The sequence below is a fragment of the Dipodomys merriami genome, unplaced genomic scaffold, assembly GCF_024711535.1.
Source record: "Dipodomys merriami isolate MVZ:Mamm:240054 unplaced genomic scaffold, mDipMer1.0.p SCAF_325, whole genome shotgun sequence".
Taxonomy (NCBI): Eukaryota; Metazoa; Chordata; class Mammalia; order Rodentia; family Heteromyidae; genus Dipodomys; species Dipodomys merriami.
In genome coordinates, this window is record NW_027204771.1 from 1,091,067 (window position 1) to 1,109,628 (window position 18,562).

Sequence of the window (18,562 nt, forward strand, 5' to 3'; positions counted from 1 at the left end):
AGGGCCCAGGCTCGTGGATCATGGCTGCAGTCCCGTAGTCCACGGAGCACAGGGAGTTCAGGAACACCAGCAGGGCCTCAGTTTCCAGGGTGTTCGAAGACAGCAGAGGCCCCCATGCCGGTCCCAATGCACATGGACACCACGCCGTAGGCCCTGGGGAGGCCTCGGCCCTGGAGACTCCACTTCCGGGCCTCCTCGCCTCCCCTCACCTCTTTCCACGGCGCTTCAGCTCATTCAGCAGCGTGACCACCTGGCGCGCACCAGTGCAGCCCAGGGGGTGGCCCAGGGCCACGGCGCCCCCCAAGGGGTTCACCTTCTCAGGGGGGATGCCCAGCTTCTCCACGCAGTACAGGGCCTGCGAGGAAACACAGCAGATGGAGCCGCCCCCACCCCTCCTCCGGGGCCGCCAGCGCCCAGGGCCACACACAAGGGACACAGGCTCACCTGGCTGGCAAAGGCCTCGTTGATCTCAAAGATGTCCACGTCATTCACCGTCAGCCCTGCGCACAAGGGAGAGACCCCGAGAGCAAAGTGAAGCATGAGCTGGTACCGTGGCTCACGCCTGTAATCCCAGCTACTTAGGAGGCTGAGATCTGAGGATCGCCATTCAAGACCCATCAGGGCAGGAAAGTCTCATATGAGACTCTCTTAACTCCACCAGAAAACTGGAAGTGGTGCTGTGTGGCTCAAAGTGGTAGAGCGCTAGCCTTGAGCAAAAGAAGTTCAGGGTCAGCGCCCAGGCCCTGAGTTCAGAGTTCAGCAAAAGGAAGAGAAGGAGGGAGGAATATTCCAATCCCTCATTCCCCGTCTTTGGCGCAGCAAGCACTGAAAGCCAAGGTTTCGAGGGCTGCTCCTGTCCCCCACCTCCAACCCCTTGCCCCGGGTTCTGCCCAAATTTCTGCTGAGGGCAGAGGTGCCGGTCAGCAAAGCCGGCCCAGTGATCAGCATGTTTTCCAGTTATTTATCTGACATGGGAGGACAGAGGCCACCCAGGCCCAGTGTAAACAGCCACACTCGCGTTGTGTACAATCACGTGACTGCCGACCTTTCCCCCAGTGTCCCGGGCCTGTGTGCCTTGGCTCAGGACCTGATCCCTCCCCTGCTCCTCCTTGTAGGGGAAAGGTTGGGTCCACAGAACACCATCCCAGGGATTTTTGGATTGCTTTGATATGATCCTTCCATGATCCCATTGTGATTTTTTTTATTGGCCAATCATGGGGCTTGAATTCTGGACCTGGGCCCTGTCGCTGAGCTCTTTTTTTGCGAGCATTCTAAGGACTTGAGCCACAGCGCCACTTCCTGTTTTCTGGAGGTGCATTGGAGATGAGGCTCTCACGGACTTTCCTGACCCGCCTGTGAACTGCGATCCTCTAGATCCCGGCCTCCTCAGTAGCTAGGATGACAGGCGTGATGCCACCAGCACCTGGCTGGCTCATTGAGTTTTGGGGGGCTGGAATCCACTCAAAAACCACAGTGGCCAATTCAGAGGTAAAAGCAGGCAAGATCACCTCAGAAACTGCGCAATCCTGGCCATCACTGCCCCGGCTCCAGGCTGAAGCACGTTGCCTGTGAACAAGGAAAGCCTTCTTCAGTGCTAAGGAAGCGCTCTGAGCGCTGAAGGGACAGCTGTGAGCAGCAGACAGGAGGTATTCCAGATCATTCTCCAACAGCCTGTCCTGGTCTCACACACAAGCTCCTGGAGTCAGGAGAGTTTCAGTCAGACACCTCTGCACCATGCTGTCCCCCAAAACTGCACGGATGGGGCAGGAGGCCTGTCCTGCAGATAAGCTGAGCACCCAACACAGAACGTGACAGCCAACAGACCCGAGCCCAGGGTGCGGGGAATGAGCTTGGTGTGTGCACACGCACGTGAGTGCCAATCCTGGGGCTTGAACTCGGGGCCTGGGCACTGCCCCTGAGCTTTGTGCTCAAGGCTGGTGCTCTGCCACTGGAGCCACAGCTCCACTTCCAGCGTTTTGGAGTTCAATGAGAGATAGGAGTCTCATGGACTTTCTTCCTCAGTGGAGACCGAGGGTCTGCGAGCCCCACCCACCCACCCCAGTCCCGCCCTCCTGCCTGCGGCGACCAACCAGAAAGAGAAGCCGGCCTGACTGACAGGGCCGCGCACACGCAGCGCCTCGCAAGCCCCGCCCCCGGCACGCCCACTCACGCTCCCCCCGCCCCCGCCCCACCCCGCGCGCGCCGTGGACAGCAGCACTATCCCCACTAGGTTCCGCCCTCCCGCCCCAGCAACGAATGAAAACGGAGAGCGCCTGACTGACACGTGTACCTCCGCCCCCTGGCCACGCCCCTTCTTCACCCCGCCCCCAAATGCATACCGCCCCGCCCACCAGCCGGAAGGACAATCCCTGCCGCCTCCCCGTGACAACCAACCAGGAGAACACGTCTGACTGACGGGTCACGCTGCTGGCTTGTTGGTGTCTCATGGCCCCGCCCACCACCCCCAGGCTCCGCCCACCGATAGTCATCGCAGCCAATGAGATTTCTCGTCTCTCCAGAGCCCTGGCCCATGGGCCTAGAAAGCAAACGTGGCCTCCCAAACTAGTACAACAGGGAAACTGCCGGGAAATCAAGCGCATTGAGGGACTTTGCTGTTTTGGGCCAGTCCTGGGGCTCGAACTCAGGACCTGGGCGCTGTCCCCAGGTTTTTCCCACTCAAGACTAGCAAATCCACCACCTGAGCCCCAGAGGCAGTTTCTGGCCATTTTTTGGCGGTTCATTGGGAGATAAAAGCGTCTCACCACCCGGCACGATCCTCGCGTTCGGCCTCTGCGGCATTTAGGGATGAGACCCTGTGAGCCTGCTCCCTTGGCACACCTACCATGCCCTCCAGGCCTGGGACAGACCCTCCGTGGATTGTCTCCAACATCAGAGCCGAATTGCACGTGGAGGTCTCAAAAGCAACGTGGTGCCTTTCATCCAGATCAGAGGCTATGGCTGGAAGGGGCCATGGGGCCCTGTCCATTCCCAGAAGCACCGGCAGGCCATTCCCCACCTCCACCACGGGAGGGCGCCCAAGGCAGGCAGTCACGGAGTCCTGGGCCTCGGGCGCCCTCCCGTGGTGAAGGTGGGGAATGACCGTCGCTGTCACCGAGTCCTGGGCCTGGGGCGCCCTCCCGTGGTGGAGGTGGGGAATGACCGTCGCTGTCACATCATCCTGGGTGGGAATGATGGTCCTTGGTTGAGCCCGAGGGAGGGGGGAAGGGGGAGGGAGCTGGTATGGGGGAGGGGCCGCCAGAGGGCGCTGGGGCTTTGGTATGTCCTTTTTATTTCATTCCTAATTACTATTTATTTTGATCATTTATCATGTCTGTGCATGTATCTCTTACTCATTTCCTTATTTTTAATTACTTATTTTACTCGTTTATTTTCGTTTTGTGTGTGTGTATGTGTTGGCCAGTCCTGGACTTGAACTCAGGGCCTGGGCACTGAGCTGCTTTTGCACAGAGCTATAGCGCTTGCACTTGAGCCACAGCGCCCCTTCTTTTTTTTCTAATGTGGTGCTGAGGGAATCGAACCCAGGGCTTCGTGCATGCCAGGCAAGCACTCTACCACTGAGCCACCTCCCCAGCCCCATATTAACTTTACACCCCTTTAGAATGGCCTAATTATTGGCTCCTTCCTTTCACTTGAGGGATCTCCATTAAGGCAGGAGAGACCCGTGTCCTAAAATGTGCTTTTCTGCGGTGATCAGTAAACACCGAATGGATGAATGAAATTCAGAGGCCAGACTGTGTCCCCAACCCTCCATGATAAAGCCAGGTGTCAGGCAGGAGTGTGGCTTAGTGGTCGAGTGCTGGCCCGGCATGCAGAAAGCCCCGGGTTCGATTCCTCAGCCCCACATTCACAGAAAAAGCCAGAAGCGGTGCTGTGTGGCTCAAGTGGTAGAACGCCAGCCTTGAGCAAAAGAAGCTCAGGGACAGCGTCCAGGCCCTGAGTTCAAGCCCCAGGTGTGGCAAAAACAAAAACACACATCAAGCTAGAGGATCAGATTGGACCTCACGGGCAGGGTTGGGGACAGCCCAAAGCCAGCCTGGTCCTGGGGGAATCTACTTCCTTTCTGGTGACAAACTTTGCCCTCATTTGACAGGGATTGTGGAATCTTGTTTTCCATTTCTGCCTAAGAGCCAAGACCAGAAAGGACTCTAGAAGTGGAATGACGGTTATGTAATGGCCCGATTCGTTTATTTTTTCTTTAACTGAGGCTGACCTGTTTGCTCTCACATGACAAGTGTGAACTCTGTCCCAATATCATTAAGCAAGCTGCAATACAAGCATGATGGCCCCGTGACTTGGCTTCTGCATCCGGTTGTGCTAACTCCACTGCCAGGCCCTTTGGCAAAGGATTTGGGCCTGGGGACACCCAGGAGCACCTTGAAAAAATCAACCCCTTCCCCTGCTCTGCCTGGGGGCTTGAACTCAGATCCTGGGCATTGTCTCTGAGCTCTTCAGCTCAAGGCTGGTGCTCTACCACATGAGCCACACCACCACTTCCGGCTTTTTCTGTGTGAGTGGCGCTGAGGAATCAAACCCAGGGCCTCATGCACGCTAGGCGAGCACCCTACCACTGAGTCACTTTCCCAGCAGCTTTACATTTTGGCATTGGATGGGTTGCCCGGGCTCACCTTTGGACCCTGGACCTCTTATCTATGGCTCCTATTTGGCTGGCATTATAGGCATGCTTATGGTTCTATTTATTTACTTACCTTTGGTGCTTCTGGAGTTTGACCTCAGGGCCTGTTCATGATTTACCCACAGGCATTCGGTCACCTGAGCCCTCTACCTAAACTCATCCAGATAAAATGTCGCTATTGGATGATACTATTATTATTACTGATGTTGTTGTTTTGTGTGCCAGTCCCAGGGCTTGAACTCAGGACCTGGGCGCTGTCCCCAGGTTTTTCCCACTCAAGACGAGCAAATCCTCCACTTGAGCCCTGGAGGCATTTCTGGCCATTTTCTGGTGGTTCACTGGCCACCCGTCCCGGCTGGCCTCCCAGCACGATCCTCCCTTCTTGGCCTCTGCGGTCTCTAAGGATGACACCGCCTGTTCCCTTGGCAAACCTCCAGCCCTGGGACAGAGCCTCTGTGGCTTTTCTCCAACATCAGAGCCCAATTGGACATGGAGGTCTCAAAACCAACGTGGTGCCTTTAATCCAGATCAGTGGCGATAGCTGGAAGGGGCCTGTCCATTCCCAGAAGCACCCGCGGGGGGGCCATTCTGGATTGAGAGAGCCAAGCCTCCAAACTCAAGTCTCCTTCCACACCTCTGCCCGGTGAGGAGGTTCCAAAATGAGAAATGCTGGCCTGGCATCCCGTCAGTCCTGGTACAACGGGCCCAAGGTCAAGTCCAGCCCGAGGTCATGGGGGGGCGAAGAGGGCGATGGTGCTCAGGGAGCACTACCTCCTGACTCTTGGCTGGGTCTGGGTTGGCTCAGTGCTCCAGGGTGGTGTCGGAGGGGTCCGAGACCAGGGAGCTCATCTTGAGGTTCTGCACGTTGAGGATGGTGTTTTTGGCCGCCTCCTCCGACAGGTAATCTGAGCCTGAGTCCTTGGGTGGGACCAGGACCGAGTCCTCCCTGCTCCTCCAGAAGCTGGAGTCGCTGGTGGACTGGGGCGTCTCCTTCTGGAAACTGAGGCAACACGGGCCACCCTGAGACCCCTTGAACTGGGCGGCCGTGTGCGCCCACAGGTCTCCCCTACCGGCCCCAAGTCAGTGCGGGGACTCGAACTCAGAGCCCCATGCTTGCTGGCCAGGCTTTTTCCGCCTCAAGGCCGGCGCTCTACCATGTAAGCCAGCCACACCTCCACCTGCAGCTTTTTTTTAAAAAGTCTGGTTCATTGGAGATGAGAGTCTCATGGACTTTCCTGCCTGGGCTGGCTTTGAACTGCGATCCTCCAGATCTCAGCCTCCTGAGTGGCTGGGATGCCAGGCGGGAGCCCCAACACCTGGCTGACGTAGGAGTTTACGAGGACAAGGAGTTTGGAAGCCTGTCCATTCCAAGCGAGTCCCACCTGTGCCCTGAAGAGTAGAGAAGCTTCCAGAGGGAACCCCCAAATTCACACAGACACGCACACTCACCCCGACTTGGTGAAGTGCTCCAGCGTGTCCCACAGGGGCTGGTCCTGCGTCTCGGGCAGGACGGCGGAGAAGCACAAGGCCATGGAGGAGAAGACGCAGCAGAGAAACACAGGCAAGAGGGATTCGACGTTGCTGGTGATGATCAAAGAGGTAATGGCTCCCGCGGCCCAGGAGGCGAACATGAGTCCCAGGCCCGTGGCCCTGAAAGAAGACAGGACGCTCAATCGGCGGCTTGCACCTACCATCCCAGCCACTCAGGAGGCTGAGATCTAGAGGTTTGTGGTTCGAAGCCAGCCCTGGGCAGAAAGGGCTGCAGGATTCTTCTCTCCAGTAAATCTCAGAGAAAAGCAGGAAGTCACGCTGTGGCTCAAGTGGTAGAGCGCCAGCCAGCCAGCCTTGAGTGAAATGGAGCTCAGGGCCAGCGCCCAAGGCTCAGAGTTTGTGCCCCAGGCCCAGCAACAAAATAAGATAAAGTAATCATCTCAAGGATGCTGGTGGTTCATTGGAGATGAGAGTCTCATGGCCTTTCCTGCCCCAGCTGGCTTCCAACCGCGATCCTCAGATCTCAGCCTCCAGAGTAGCCAGGATGACAGGCGTGAGCCACCGGCACCAGGCTTCTGCTAGTGGCCAGGTGAGTCCTCAGTCTGGCATTTACTTTGTCCCCTGCCAGCCCCCTTACCTGAGGACAGTGGGGAGCAGTTCAGCCGTGTAGATAAAGAACACGGAGATAGCAGTCCCCAGACTGAAATGCCCGAACACCACCACCAAGATAATCATGGATGTCATCTCTACATCGGTGAGGAGAAACAGCGCCTGATGAGTCCAGGTCCACCCTTCCCCTTGATTCCCTCCCCCCCACACCACTCAGGAAAGCACCTGAGCAGCTGAATCAACCAACACCCCATCCATCCCTGGCCCAGCACTCTGGGCCCTGAAGGAGCAGGAGGGGGAGGCGGGGGGCGGGGGGTAGGGGAGGGTTTGTTGAGGCTATCCAGGCACAATGTTAGCACAATGCCAGAAGAGACCCAAGACTGACAAAAAAAGAAAACGAAGAGCCTGGCAGACTTTACTTGGGGGGGGGAGGGGTGTGGAGAAGGGGGAGAGAGCTCCTGGGGTTTGAACTCAGGGCCCGGGCGCTGTCCCTAAGCTCTTTCATTCAAGGCTGGTGCTCTACCACTTGAGCTACAGCGCCATGTCTGGTTTTCTGGTGGTTCCTTGGAGATCAGAGTCCTGTGGACTTTCCTGCCCAGGCTGGCTTGGAACTGCGATCCTCCAGATCTCAGCCTCCTGAGTGGCGGGGATGGCAGGTGTGTGCTCATCACACGCCAATTCCCAGTGAGCCAGATTATCCCCGAGCTTCTCCGAGAGTGACCAGGCGCAGGCAGCCGCACAAGAGGAGCTGGTGGACCGGAGGCCAGGGCATGCCGGGAGCGGGTGGGGAGCTGGGGGGGGGTCTCCTTTTCTGGACTGTATAGTCTTCCCATCTGACCGTTAGCCCCGCATTTGGGTGTGGAGACATGGCGGGACGGGTCCGCAACAAGGATGGCGGCTCTGGACAAACGCCATCCCTGCCCCAAGCACCTCACGGTGCGTGTGTGCGCGTGTGTGCACATGCCTGTGCATGCACATGTGTGCACACCTGTGTGCCTGGGCACGCGTGCCTTGTGTGATGCGTGTGTCTGCCTGGGGGGGTGTGTGTGCACACGCGTGCATTATGTGTGCACACCTGTGTGGGCACACGTGCTTTGTGTGATGCGTGTGTGTGTGCCTGGGTGTGTTTGCACACTTGTGCATTGTGTGTGTGCGCACCTGTGTGCCTGGGCACGCGTGCCTTGTGTGATGCGTGTGTGTGTGCCTGTGTGTGTTTGCACACTTGTGCATTGTGTTGCGCACCTGTGTGCCTGGGCACGCGTGCCTTGTGTGATGCGTGTCTGCCTGGGTGTGTGTGTTTGCACACTTGTGCATTGTGTGCACACCTGTGTGCCTGGGCACGCGTGCCTTGTGTGATGCGTGTGTGTGTGCCTGGGTGTGTGTGTTTGCACACTTGTGCATTGTGTGTGAGCGCACCTGTGTGCCTGGGCACACGTGCCTTGTGTGGTGCGTGTGTCCGTCTGGGTGTGCGTGCACGCGTGTGCATTGTGTGTGCACGCCTGTGTGCGTGTGCTCGAGCATTCGCACGTTGTGTGCATGAGTGGATTGCACGTGTGCCCACGCGTGTGTGTGCATGCACATGCACGCGGGGAGGCACGGCGCGCCTGCAAGCCTGTGCGCCTGTGCCCGTGTGCGCATGCGCGCATGTGTGCGCCCGCAAGCTTGAGCGCCTGTGCCCGTGTGCGCATGCGCGCATGTGTGCGCCCGCAAGCCTGTGCCCATGTGCGCATGCGCGCATGTGTGCGCCTGCAAGCCTGTGCGCCTGTGCCCGTGTGCGCATGCGCGCATGTGTGCGCCCGCAAGCCTGTGCCCGTGTGCGCATGCGCGCATGTGTGCGCCCGCAAGCCTGTGCCCGTGTGCGCATGCGCGCATGTGTGCGCCTGCAAGCCTGCGCCGTGTGCGCATGCGCTTGGCCACCCGCTCACCTGGCGGCAGGAAGAGCAGCAGCAGGTAGAGCGCCGTGGCCTGCACGAAGGTGACCGCCAGCGTCCACTTGCGGCCGAACTGCTCGAGGAGGAAGAGGCCGCAGAGCCGCGCGGGCACGCCCAGGAGGCTGGGCACTATCTTGCCGAAGAGCGCCATCATGCCGCCCAGGTCCAGCAGCCGCAGGGCCAGCGTGTACAGGCTGTAGCTCACCGTGAACCTGCGGCGGGGCGGCGGGCGCGGTGTGCGCGTGCGCGAACGCGGGCACGCATGCGCACCCCGGGCCAGGGCCGGCCCCCCCGGAGGGCACGCATGCGCACAGGCCGCACACGCGCCTGCTCACAGACGCATGCGCAGGGATAGGTGTGCCCACATGTGCGGCAGGCAGGCCCCACGCATGCGCAGACAGGCCACCCTCAGGGGAGGCTGTGGTGGGGAGGACGGGAGGAGCCGGCCCTGGCCTCCCTCCTCCTGCCCTCCTGCCTCCCCCTCCTCTCTCTCATTTCTCTCTCCCCCCCTCCTCTCTCCCCCCTCTCCCCCTCCTCTCTCTCCCCCCTCCCCCTCTCTCCCCCCTTCCTCCTCTCTCTCCCCCCTCTCTCTCCCCCTCCTCTCTCTCCCCCTCCCCCTCTCTCCCCCCTTCCTCCTCTCTCCCCCCTCTCTCTCTCCCCCTCCTCTCTCTCCCCCTCCCCCTCTCTCCCCCCTTCCTCCTCTCTCCCCCCTCTCTCTCTCCCCCTCCTCTCTCTCCCCCTCCCCCTCTCTCCCCCCTTCCTCCTCTCTCCCCCCTCTCTCTCTCCCCCTCCTCTCTCTCCCCCTCCTCTCTCTCCCCCCTCTCTCTCTCCCCCTTCTCTCCCTCCTTCCCCTCCCCCCTCCCTCTCCCCCTCTCTCTCCCCCTCCTCTCTCCCCTCCTCCTCTCTCTCTCCCCCTCCTCTCTCTCTCCCCCCTCCTCTCTCCCCCTCCTCTCTCTCCCCCCTCCCCCCTCTCTCTCCCCCTCCTCTCTCTCCCCCTCCTCTCTCTCCCCCCTCCCCCCTCTCTCTCCCCCTCCTCTCTCTCCCCCTCCTCTCTCTCCCCCTCTTCTCTCTCCCCCTCCTCTCTCCCCCTCCTCTCTCTCCCCCCTCCCCCCTCTCTCTCCCCCTCCTCTCTCTCCCCCTCCTCTCTCCCCCCTCCCCTCTCTCCCCCCTCCCCTCTCCCCCTCCTCTCTCTCCCCCCTCCCCCCTCTCTGTCCCCCTCCTCTCTCTCCCCCTCCTCTCTCTCCCCCTCCTCTCTCCCCCCTCCTCTCTCTCCCCCCTCCCCCCCTCTCTCCCCCCTCTCTCCCCCCTCTCTCCCCCTCCTCTCTCCCCCCTCCTCTCTCTCCCCCTCCTCTCTCTCTCCCCCTCCTCTCTCTCTCCCCTCTCCCCTCCCCCTCTCCTTCCCCTCCTCTCTCTCCCCCCTCCTCTCTCCCCCCTCCTCTCTCCCCCCTCCTCTCTCCCCCTCCTCTCTCCCCCTCCCCTCTCTCTCCCCCTCCTCTCTCCCCCTCCCCTCTCTCTCCTCCTCCTCTCTCCCCCCTCCTCTCTCTCCCCCTCCCCCCTCCTCTCTCTCTCTCCCCCCTCCCCCCTCCTCTCTCTCTCTCCCCCTCTCCCCCCTCCTCTCTCTCTCCCCCTCTCCCCTCCCCCTCTCTCCCCCCTCCTCTCTCCCCCCTCCTCTCTCTCCCCCTCTCCCCTCTCTCCCCCTCCTCTCTCCCCCCTCCTCTCTCTCCCCCCTCCCCCCTCTCTCTCCCCCTCTCTCCCCTCCTCTCTCTCTCTCCCCCTCCCCCCTCTCCCCCTCTCCCCCCTCCTCTCTCCCCCTCCCCCTCTCTTCCCCCTCCTCTCTCTCCCCCTCCCCCTCCTCCCTCCTCCCTCCCCCCTCTCCCCTCTCTCCCCCCTCTCTCCCCTTCCCCTCTCTCTCCCCCCTCCTCTCTCCCCCTCCCCTCTCTCCCCCTCCTCTCTCCCCCCTCCTCTCTCTCTCTCCCCCTCCTCTTTCTCTCTCCCCCTCCCCCTCTCTCCCCCCTCCTCTCTCTCTCTCCCTCCCTCCCCCCTCTCTCTCCCCCCCCCTCCTCTCTCTCTACCACCTCAGCCACAGCTCCACTTCTGGCCTCGAAGCACGGTCCTCCCGATCTCAGCCTCCTCCTGAGTGGCTGGGAGGCCAGGTGGGAGCAGCCGGCTTTGGCCTTGGTTTCTGTCCTGCACCAACCTGCCCCCCCACCCCCTGGCCCCCGACTTCGTGGTGTGCCTGGCCACCTCCCCCCATGGCCCCAGCCGGCCGGGACACTCACCACACGCAGCCCATCACCAGGGTCACCTTGTACAGGTGCCGGTTGGTGTAGAAGTCCAAGACCGAGGCCTTCGGCACCTTCTTCCCAGACAGCTGCAGCTAGACAACAAGAGGGACCAGCCGGGGGCAAGGCCGAGACCCGACTGCTGTCGGTCCCTCCAACAGGGGACCCTGCTCCCCACCCCAAAACAAGGCCTCCTCCCCCCCACCATGGAGACAGCTGGCCTCTGGCTGTGTCCCGACCGGATTGCATTCCATCCTCTCTCCCCCAGACTGTCTGGGGAGGGGGGTTGTTTTGGGGTTTTGTTTTTGCCATCTTTGGGTCAGTCGTGGGTCTTGAACTCAGGCCCTGGGCACCATCCCTGAGCAATTTGTGCTCAAGGCTGGCGCTCTACCACTTGAGCCACTGCACCACTCCCGGTTTTCTGGTGGTTCATTGGAGATGGACTTTCCTAACCCCGGGCTGGCCTCGAACCAAGATCCTCCAGATCTCAGCCTCCTAAGTTGCCGGGATGCCAGGCGTGAGCCACAGCGCCCGGCCAAGAAGGGGGGGGGGTCTCTGCTCGGCTCTTCTTTCCCCCCCCACCCTACCCTCCACAGTCTTACCTCGTTAAGCAATCCAGGAGGAATGGTTCTCTTATTCACTCTAGCAGCATAGCACAGCACTTGCTTGGCCTCTTCTATCCTCCCCCTGGTCATCAGCCAGCGAGGGGATTCTGGGAGGGCCCTGTGCGGGGTGGTCCGCCCCTCTCTTCGCATTTCAGGGTGTCCTCCCCATGCCCCACCCCTATCCCAGATCCCAATGAGCCTGGATCTCAGCGATGGGTTATTTGCCCTGTGGCATGAACCACTTGAGAAGCCCCTGAGAGCGGTCACCATGATCTTTCCTTCACTTTGCTTAATTTTCCCAGTCCTGGGGCTTGAACTCAGGGCCTGGGCGCCGTCCCTGAGCTCTTATTTTGCTCAAGGCTGGTGCTCTACCGCTTGAGTCACAGCACCACTTGCAGTTTTGCTGGTGGCTCCTTGGAGATCAGAGTCTCACAGACTTTCCTAACCCAGGGCTGGCTTTGAACCGCGATCCTCCAGATCTCAGCCCTCCAGAGTTAGCTGGGAGGGCCGGCGTGAGCCACGAGCGCTTGGAACTCTCTCTTCTCATCTCCCTTCCATGCACGTTCTCCCAAGGAGAGCCCTCCCACCACCACACCCCTCTCCTGACCCCCCCACCGGCCCCAGGCCATTGGCTTCACTCACCAGACGCAGCAGATGAGAGGGAAAACGGGCACGCCGCCCACCAAGAACAGCAGCCGCCAGTGGGGGATGGTGTAGGCCAGCCCCACCAGGAACACGATACCAATGGTGATGAGACAGTGGGCCAAGACAATGGCGTGGGTCCGATGCTCCCCCACCAGCCACTCCGTGGCTGTGTGGAACAGGAAAAGCCAAGAGTCCTCATCCATGGCAGCCTTCTGGCTGTTGCCAGTCCCAGGATTTGAACTCAGGGCCTGGGCGTCGTCCCCGAGTCTCTTTGGGCTCAAGGCTGGCACTCGACCCCGGGGTGGGGTGGGCTGGGAACCGTGATCCTCCAGATCTCAGCCTCTTGAATAGGCTGGGATGACAGGTGTGAGCCATGGGTCCCCTTCTGAGTTCCAGGGGAGGTCCCTCAGCCTAAGGCTACCTTCTGACTGTCTATGCCCCTGAAGGGAGACCCTGTGAGAATCTGGAAATGGGGTCCTCCAAGGTGCGTGTGTACACAGAATCGGGGCCTGAGCTGGGATGAGCTTCTGGCTCCTTCCTGCTGTGTGGCTCTGAGCCAGGGGCTTAACTCCTCTGAGCTATAGCTCTGCTCCTCTGCTACAGAAAAGACAGATGCATGTCTCCACTTGGGCAGAAACAATCCAAACGATACAGGGTCTAAGTACCGCCCTGGGCCGGGCAGAGCTCTTCCAGGGGTGCTCAGGGAGTCTGTGGGGGTTACAGGATGCTAACATGGGGGGCTAGGAGAGGGTGGAATGGATTCTGTAACACCACCGAGTCGCCAGGAGCTGGCCGGGCCCAAGAGCACACGCCTGCCATCCTGGATCCTCAGGGAGGCCGAGATCCGGAGGATCATGCTTCTAGGTCAGCCCAGAGAAGGAACATCAACAAACAAGCCAAAACCAGATGTAGAGGTGCGGCCCAAGCGGTACAGCACCGGCAGCCTTGAGCACAGACAGTCCCCAGGGTCAGATTCCCCCTCCTCACCCCTGCTCCCTGCCAGACGTCAGTGGTACCCACGCCGCTCCGCCCAGAGAGACCCCATCTCACCCAAAGACAGGCTGCCGATGGTGTAGCCCACCACGGCCTGGGAGACAGCGAAGCGGAAGAACAGGTACTGGTGGAAGCTGCTCACGAAGGCCGTTCCAAAGCCGAAGATGGCCAGGCCCAGCAGGGACAGCAAGATGGTCAGGTAGCGGCCCATCCTGCAGGCATCCGCATGAGGCTCAGCCACGCAGTGGACGTGGGGTGGCCGGCCACGCAGCCCCTAGGGGCCTGGAATGCTCTTCCTTCCCCAGAGCTGGGCAGCAGCTTTCCGTGGGGGTGCCCTGGGAGGGGGGGAGGAGCCAGAGACCAACTCCGGGGCCCTTACTTGTCACAGATGAACCCGAAAATGAAAGACCCCGTCAGGATGCCTGCCATGAATATGGCCTGTAACAGTGCTTTGTCCGGTTGCTGGTCACACACGAGGTCAAACTGGGAGGGGGAAATCAAAGACAATAACAAGCCAGTGGCTCCCACCTGGCATCCCAGCTACTCGGGAGGCTGAGATGTGGAGGATCGCAGTTGGAGGCCCAGTCCCAGGAAAGGCCGAGAGATTCTGCTCTCCAATGAAACCACCAGAGAACCAGAATCGCGCCATCTCTGTGGCTCCAAGCGGTAGAGCACTCGCCTTCAATGAAAGAGCTCAGGGCCAGTGCCCAAGGGTCCCCCAAGTTCAAACCCCAGACAGACAGACACACCTCATTGACGAGCGATCTCATCTTGGAGTCGGGGTAAATCCAGCCATCCTGGCATATGTCCGTGTGGTTAAGGCCGAAGCGGATGATGGCGTCCAGGTCCAAGGGCACTGGCACGTACATAAGACAGCGCTGGAAGCTGCCATTGGGTGCCCGGGGCAGGGTGAGGTTGAGCTGTTGGGCAACAGTCAGATGAGGCCCAACGGCCAGAATCCAGCTGGTGTTGCAGTAGGGCAGCTGGTCGACCAGCGAGAAGCGGTCGATGAACATGAAGAAGGCGGTGAGCATGCTGGGGAGGAAGGTGAAGGCCGTCAGCCTCCGCTGGAAGCAGCCAAACTCTCCAACAGCGTCCAGCACCCTGGTGAAATTATCCTCCTGCTTCTCCTCAATGGAGCGTAGCCGGCGTAGCAGCATCTCCAGCGACCAGGACGGCGAAGACGGTGAGCTCACCGACGTGAGGAACGGAGGCTGCAGGCTCAGCTTCAGAGTCCTCTCCCCGTCCATCTGTGCCCACAAACGGCGCCAGCTCCTGATGTCCGCCTGGGGCTGAAGGGGAGACTCAAAGATGCCCTGTAGCCAGCAGCTCCCGCCCAGCATTCCCAGGTACTCAGGAGGCTGAGATCTGGAGGATCGTGGTTTGAGGCCCAGCCCTGGGGCAGGAAGGTCCGTGAGACTCTGATCTCCCATGAACCACCAGAAAACCAGCAGTGGGCTCCCTAGATGGCTCAAGTGGTACAGCACCAATCTTGAGTAAAAAAAAAAAGCTCAGGGACAGCGCGCAGACCCTGAGTTCAAGCCCCAGGATCAGTGCATGCATGCACACGTACACACCATAGGATCTCCAGTGAAATAAATAGACTTAAAGATCAAACAACAGAGCTTCAGGTGAGATCTGAGGGTCCTGGTTCAAAGCCAGCCTCAACAGAGAAATCTAAGCCTCTTGTCTCCAATTAACTAGCAAAAAGCTGGAGGTGGAGGCATGGCTCAGGTGGTAGAGCACCAGCCTTGAGCAAAGATGTTGGGTTCAAGCCCCAGTACCTACACTCACGTAGACACAAAATAAAGGAGGAATCACCAGAATAGGAAAGGTGTTAAGAGTGGGACCAGTGGAACAAGTGGGTTTGTGGGTACAAGGACTTTCCTGCCCCAGGATGAGCCTCAAACCACAATCCTTCAGATCTCAGCCTCCTGAGTAGCTGGGATGACAGGTGTGAGCCACTGGTTCCCTGCTGAGACCTTTGGTCTTATTTTCTGTTAGCCAACAAGAGTTGAGAGGCAGAGATTTGGCTGAAGTGGTTGGAGTAACAGCCTTGAGTGCAGAAAGCAAGTAAGGATGCGAAGTCCTGAGTTCAATTCCCAGTACTAGCACAAATAAATATGTATTCCGCATTCTAATTTATGTATTAAGATACATTTATATATTTAAGTAAATATGTATACACAGGAAAAATAAGAAGGTTAAATAAACACATCCAAGGGCTGGGAAGGTGGCTCAGTGGTAGAGCGCTTGCCTTGCATGCCTGAGGCCCTGGGTTTGATTTCTCAGCACCACATAAGCAAAAAGGAAAAAGCCGGAAGTGGTGCTGTGGCTCAAGTGGTAGAGCGCTAGCCTTGAGCTGAAGAGCTGAGGGACAGCGCCCAGGCCCAGAGTTCAGGCCCCACGACCAGACCCAAAATAAAATAAAATAAAATAAACACATCCAAAAAAATTAAAAACCTGAATAGTTTGTAAATGGCTGGAGAGCATTTCTCAGTTTGCTCACAACCTACCCTTTCCATGTCTTCTGGGCTTGTCCAGAGATTCACTTCTGTCTCAAAATCGTCAGAACTCGGATGACAAGTTGGTCACCCTGCAAGAAGTTAAAACACAAGAGCATAAACTGGCAGAGGTCAAAAGCATGAATAGTTATGATAGGTAATATTAATCACGAGACATCTGCCCCAGATGTCTCACGCCTTTCAACCTAGCTACTCAGGAGGCTGAGGTCTGAGAATTGCAGTTCACAGCCAGCCCATCCAAGAGACACTTACTCCAGTGAACCAGCAAAATAGAAAAAAAAAACACAAGCAAGTGGCACTGTGGATCAAGTGGTAGAGCACTAGCCTTGAGAGGAAAAGCTAATGGACAATGCCCAGGCTCTGAGTTCAAGCCCCAGTATGGCACAAAAAAATTATAAATATATATATGTTCACTTTATGCTACCAAATACTATAGATTTTGACAAACAGAGAGTAACACACACACGATCAGATCAGAATATCATGGCCCAAAAGAATCGTGAGAAAACCCATCTTTTCTACCAAACCGTTCTGTGAGTCTCCAGAGACTTGCTTCTCTAAATGGCTCCTGCCTGGGCCGGTGGCTTGGCCCCTGTGAATTACTTTAGTGACATCCATCCTTTTCCTGAGCACTTCAATGAAGATGGCCAGAGAGGAGCTCCTGGAATATGCTTACATCCTGTTGATTCAGCCACCTGAGCTCAGTCAATGGGAGCAGAGGGGCCTGAGCTTGGCCAATAGGAGCAGAGGAGTCCTGAGCTCAACTAATGGGAGCCAGAGGGACCTGAGCTCAACCAATGGGGGAGGAGGGGCCTGAGCTCAGCCAATGGGAGCAGAGGGGTGGAACCTGCTGGTTTAGGTATAAATAAGGGAGCAGCCTTAAGCCTTCCTGCTCTCTGTTGCTTGCTTGTGGGATTCTTAGCTGATGGCAGCTGCAGAAGTAAACTTTGCCTTGCCAAGTTCCTTTCGAGTAGGTGGCCCTGTTCTTGTACAACACCCCAACATCCCAAGCCGTCATATATTCAACCTCCCTACCTCTGCACAAACTCTTGGCTACTTTTCTCGTTGGTTTGTTTTACTATACACTGGGGTTTTTCCATAATGTCAATACAGCTACTTTAGGTATTTTTGAATTTTTTTTGTTAGTTGTGGGACTTGAACTCAGGGCCCAACTAGCACTCTTTTTTTGTATGGTTTTTTTTTTGGTCTGAAACTGTTACTCAAACAGTACTCTTAAAAAAAAAAAAACAAAATAAGGGGCCAGGAAAGTGGCTTAGTGCTACCATTTGCCTACCATGCATGAAGCTCTGGGTTCAATTGCTCAGTACCATATAAACAACAAAAACAACAAAAAAAAAGCCAGAAGTAGTGCTGTGGCTCAAAAGGTAGAGGGCTTGCCTTGAGCTCAGAGAGGCTCAAGGACAGTGCCCAAGCCCTGAGTTCAAGCCCCAGGACCAGCCAAAAAAAAAAAAAAAAGAAAAAAGAAAAAAAGCTGGGCACTGGTGGCTCACGCCTGTAATCCTAACTACACAGGAGACTCAGATCTGGAGGATCGTGGTTCAAAGTCAGCCTGGCAGGAAAGTCCGTAAGACTCTTATCTCCAATAAACCACCAGAAAATCAGAAGTGGAGCTGTAGCTCAAATGGAAAAGCTCCAGCCTTGAGCATAGAAGCCAAGAGACAACATGAGCACCTGAGTTCAATTTTCTCTCCCTTCCCCCACTGATTTAAAAAAAAAAAAAAAAAAAGTCTTCCTTTTTGTTTTTTTAAGGGTTGATTTCAAAATAACAGGTTTTTTAAAAAATGTTTATCTTGTCAGTCCTGGGACTTGAACTCAGGGCCTAGGCTCTGTCCCTAAGTTCCTTTGGCTCAAGGCTAACACTCTAACACTTGAGCCACAGCACCACTTCGGGCTTTTACTGGGTATGTGGTACTGAGGAATCAAACCCAGGGCTTCATGCATGCTAGGCGAGCGCTCTACCACTAGGCCACCTTCCCAGCCCCAAGAGTGCATTTTCTTAAGCTACTAAGTATATCAATCTGGGGAGAACAAGGCTGTGTGCTCATTTCTAGATGGAACAGGCTTCTGTGATCTTCTGAGGTGTGTCTTGTAGGCTGGAGCCAGCTGTACCTGAATCCCTCCTCAGGTTGCTACCCCCCCTGACCTCAGTGTCTCCCCGAGACTCCCCCAGTACCTTTTAGCCTCTGTGGATCCCCCAAGTCCCTGTGCTTTGTGAACAGGTCCCAGGCCTCAACCCCCCACACCAGGCAGGTGCAAATGTGTATAGATTTCACCATGTGAAGTTTCATCCACAGGCAGAAATCACCCCCATTTGAAAACTCACGTGCTCCTGACGGCCAGTGAGCTCTGGTTCCCAGGGGCTCTTGGGGACAGAAGTTCTGGAAGCAGAATTTCTCAGGAGTTCTATTCTGTGGTTCTGTTGGCCCAGGCAAGCAGTGTAAGGAAAACCCCGCCCTCTGCAGGATGTCCCGCCCCCCTCTGAGGGAAGTTCTGCCATTCTTCCAGCTACTGTTCATGGCCCACAGCAGGATCCCCCAGTTCATGATCCTACCTCACCACCCCTCCTCCCCCAGACATGGCTGGCCATTGGCCACATACACCTGCAATTGTGTCTTAGGGACTCTCTCAACCAAAGATGCAGCCAGCTATGGGGGCCGAGCCCTGGGATGGAGAGAGGAAGAGGCGGGGAGAGACAGGGACAGTGCTGTTCTGTCCAACAGACATCTGGATGGAAAATGAAGGATTGCCCCTGCAATATTATCCATCCATCATTTCACCCATCCATCAACCCACCCAACCATCCATC

General features: G+C 57.6%; 2 protein-coding genes across 4 annotated transcripts; both read right to left on the reverse strand.

Moving 5' to 3' along the window:
• Nucleotides 1-10: 10 nt before the first annotated feature.
• Nucleotides 11-1,233, reverse strand: LOC138841646 (3-ketoacyl-CoA thiolase B, peroxisomal-like). Its single transcript, XM_070042426.1, has 3 exons — nt 445-1,233; nt 210-355; nt 11-153 (listed from the first exon to the last, which is right to left on the reverse strand). Exons 1-3 carry the CDS (start codon nt 616-618, stop codon nt 78-80), a joined length of 396 nt encoding a protein of 131 aa, XP_069898527.1. The 5' UTR covers nt 619-1,233; the 3' UTR covers nt 11-77.
• Nucleotides 1,234-4,843: 3,610 nt separating this feature from the next.
• Slc22a14 (solute carrier family 22 member 14) lies at nt 4,844-18,124 on the reverse strand. 3 transcript variants are annotated; one of them, XM_070042409.1, is made up of 12 exons: nt 18,080-18,124; nt 15,727-15,806; nt 13,960-14,460; nt 13,590-13,693; nt 13,268-13,422; nt 12,215-12,383; nt 11,570-11,690; nt 10,965-11,062; nt 8,680-8,897; nt 6,783-6,891; nt 6,104-6,304; nt 4,844-5,654 (listed from the first exon to the last, which is right to left on the reverse strand). In XM_070042409.1, exons 2-12 carry the CDS (start codon nt 15,733-15,735, stop codon nt 5,456-5,458), a joined length of 1,884 nt encoding a protein of 627 aa, XP_069898510.1. In that variant the 5' UTR covers nt 15,736-15,806; nt 18,080-18,124; the 3' UTR covers nt 4,844-5,455. The 3 variants fall into 3 exon arrangements, with proteins under 3 accessions (XP_069898510.1, XP_069898509.1, XP_069898508.1); XM_070042408.1 differs by having other exon boundaries at nt 10,965-11,056; nt 13,960-14,502; XM_070042407.1 differs by having other exon boundaries at nt 13,960-14,502.
• Nucleotides 18,125-18,562: the final 438 nt, after the last annotated feature.

Coding starts and splice junctions, on each gene's coding strand:
- LOC138841646 (XM_070042426.1), bottom strand. CDS start 618: ATGGGTCTTGAATGGCGATCCTCAGATCTCAGCCTCCTAAGTAGCTGG. Junction 356..444: donor ACGAGGCCTTTGCCAGCCAG/GTGAGCCTGTGT, acceptor GTTTCCTCGCAG/GCCCTGTACTGCGTGGAGAA. Junction 154..209: donor CTGAAGCGCCGTGGAAAGAG/GTGAGGGGAGGC, acceptor AGGCCTCCCCAG/GGCCTACGGCGTGGTGTCCA.
- Slc22a14 (XM_070042407.1), bottom strand. Junction 13,694..13,959: donor TGAGATCGCTCGTCAATGAG/GTGTGTCTGTCT, acceptor TCCCCCTCCCAG/TTTGACCTCGTGTGTGACCA. Junction 5,655..6,103: donor GAGCACTTCACCAAGTCGGG/GTGAGTGTGCGT, acceptor GTGTTGCCTCAG/TTTCCAGAAGGAGACGCCCC.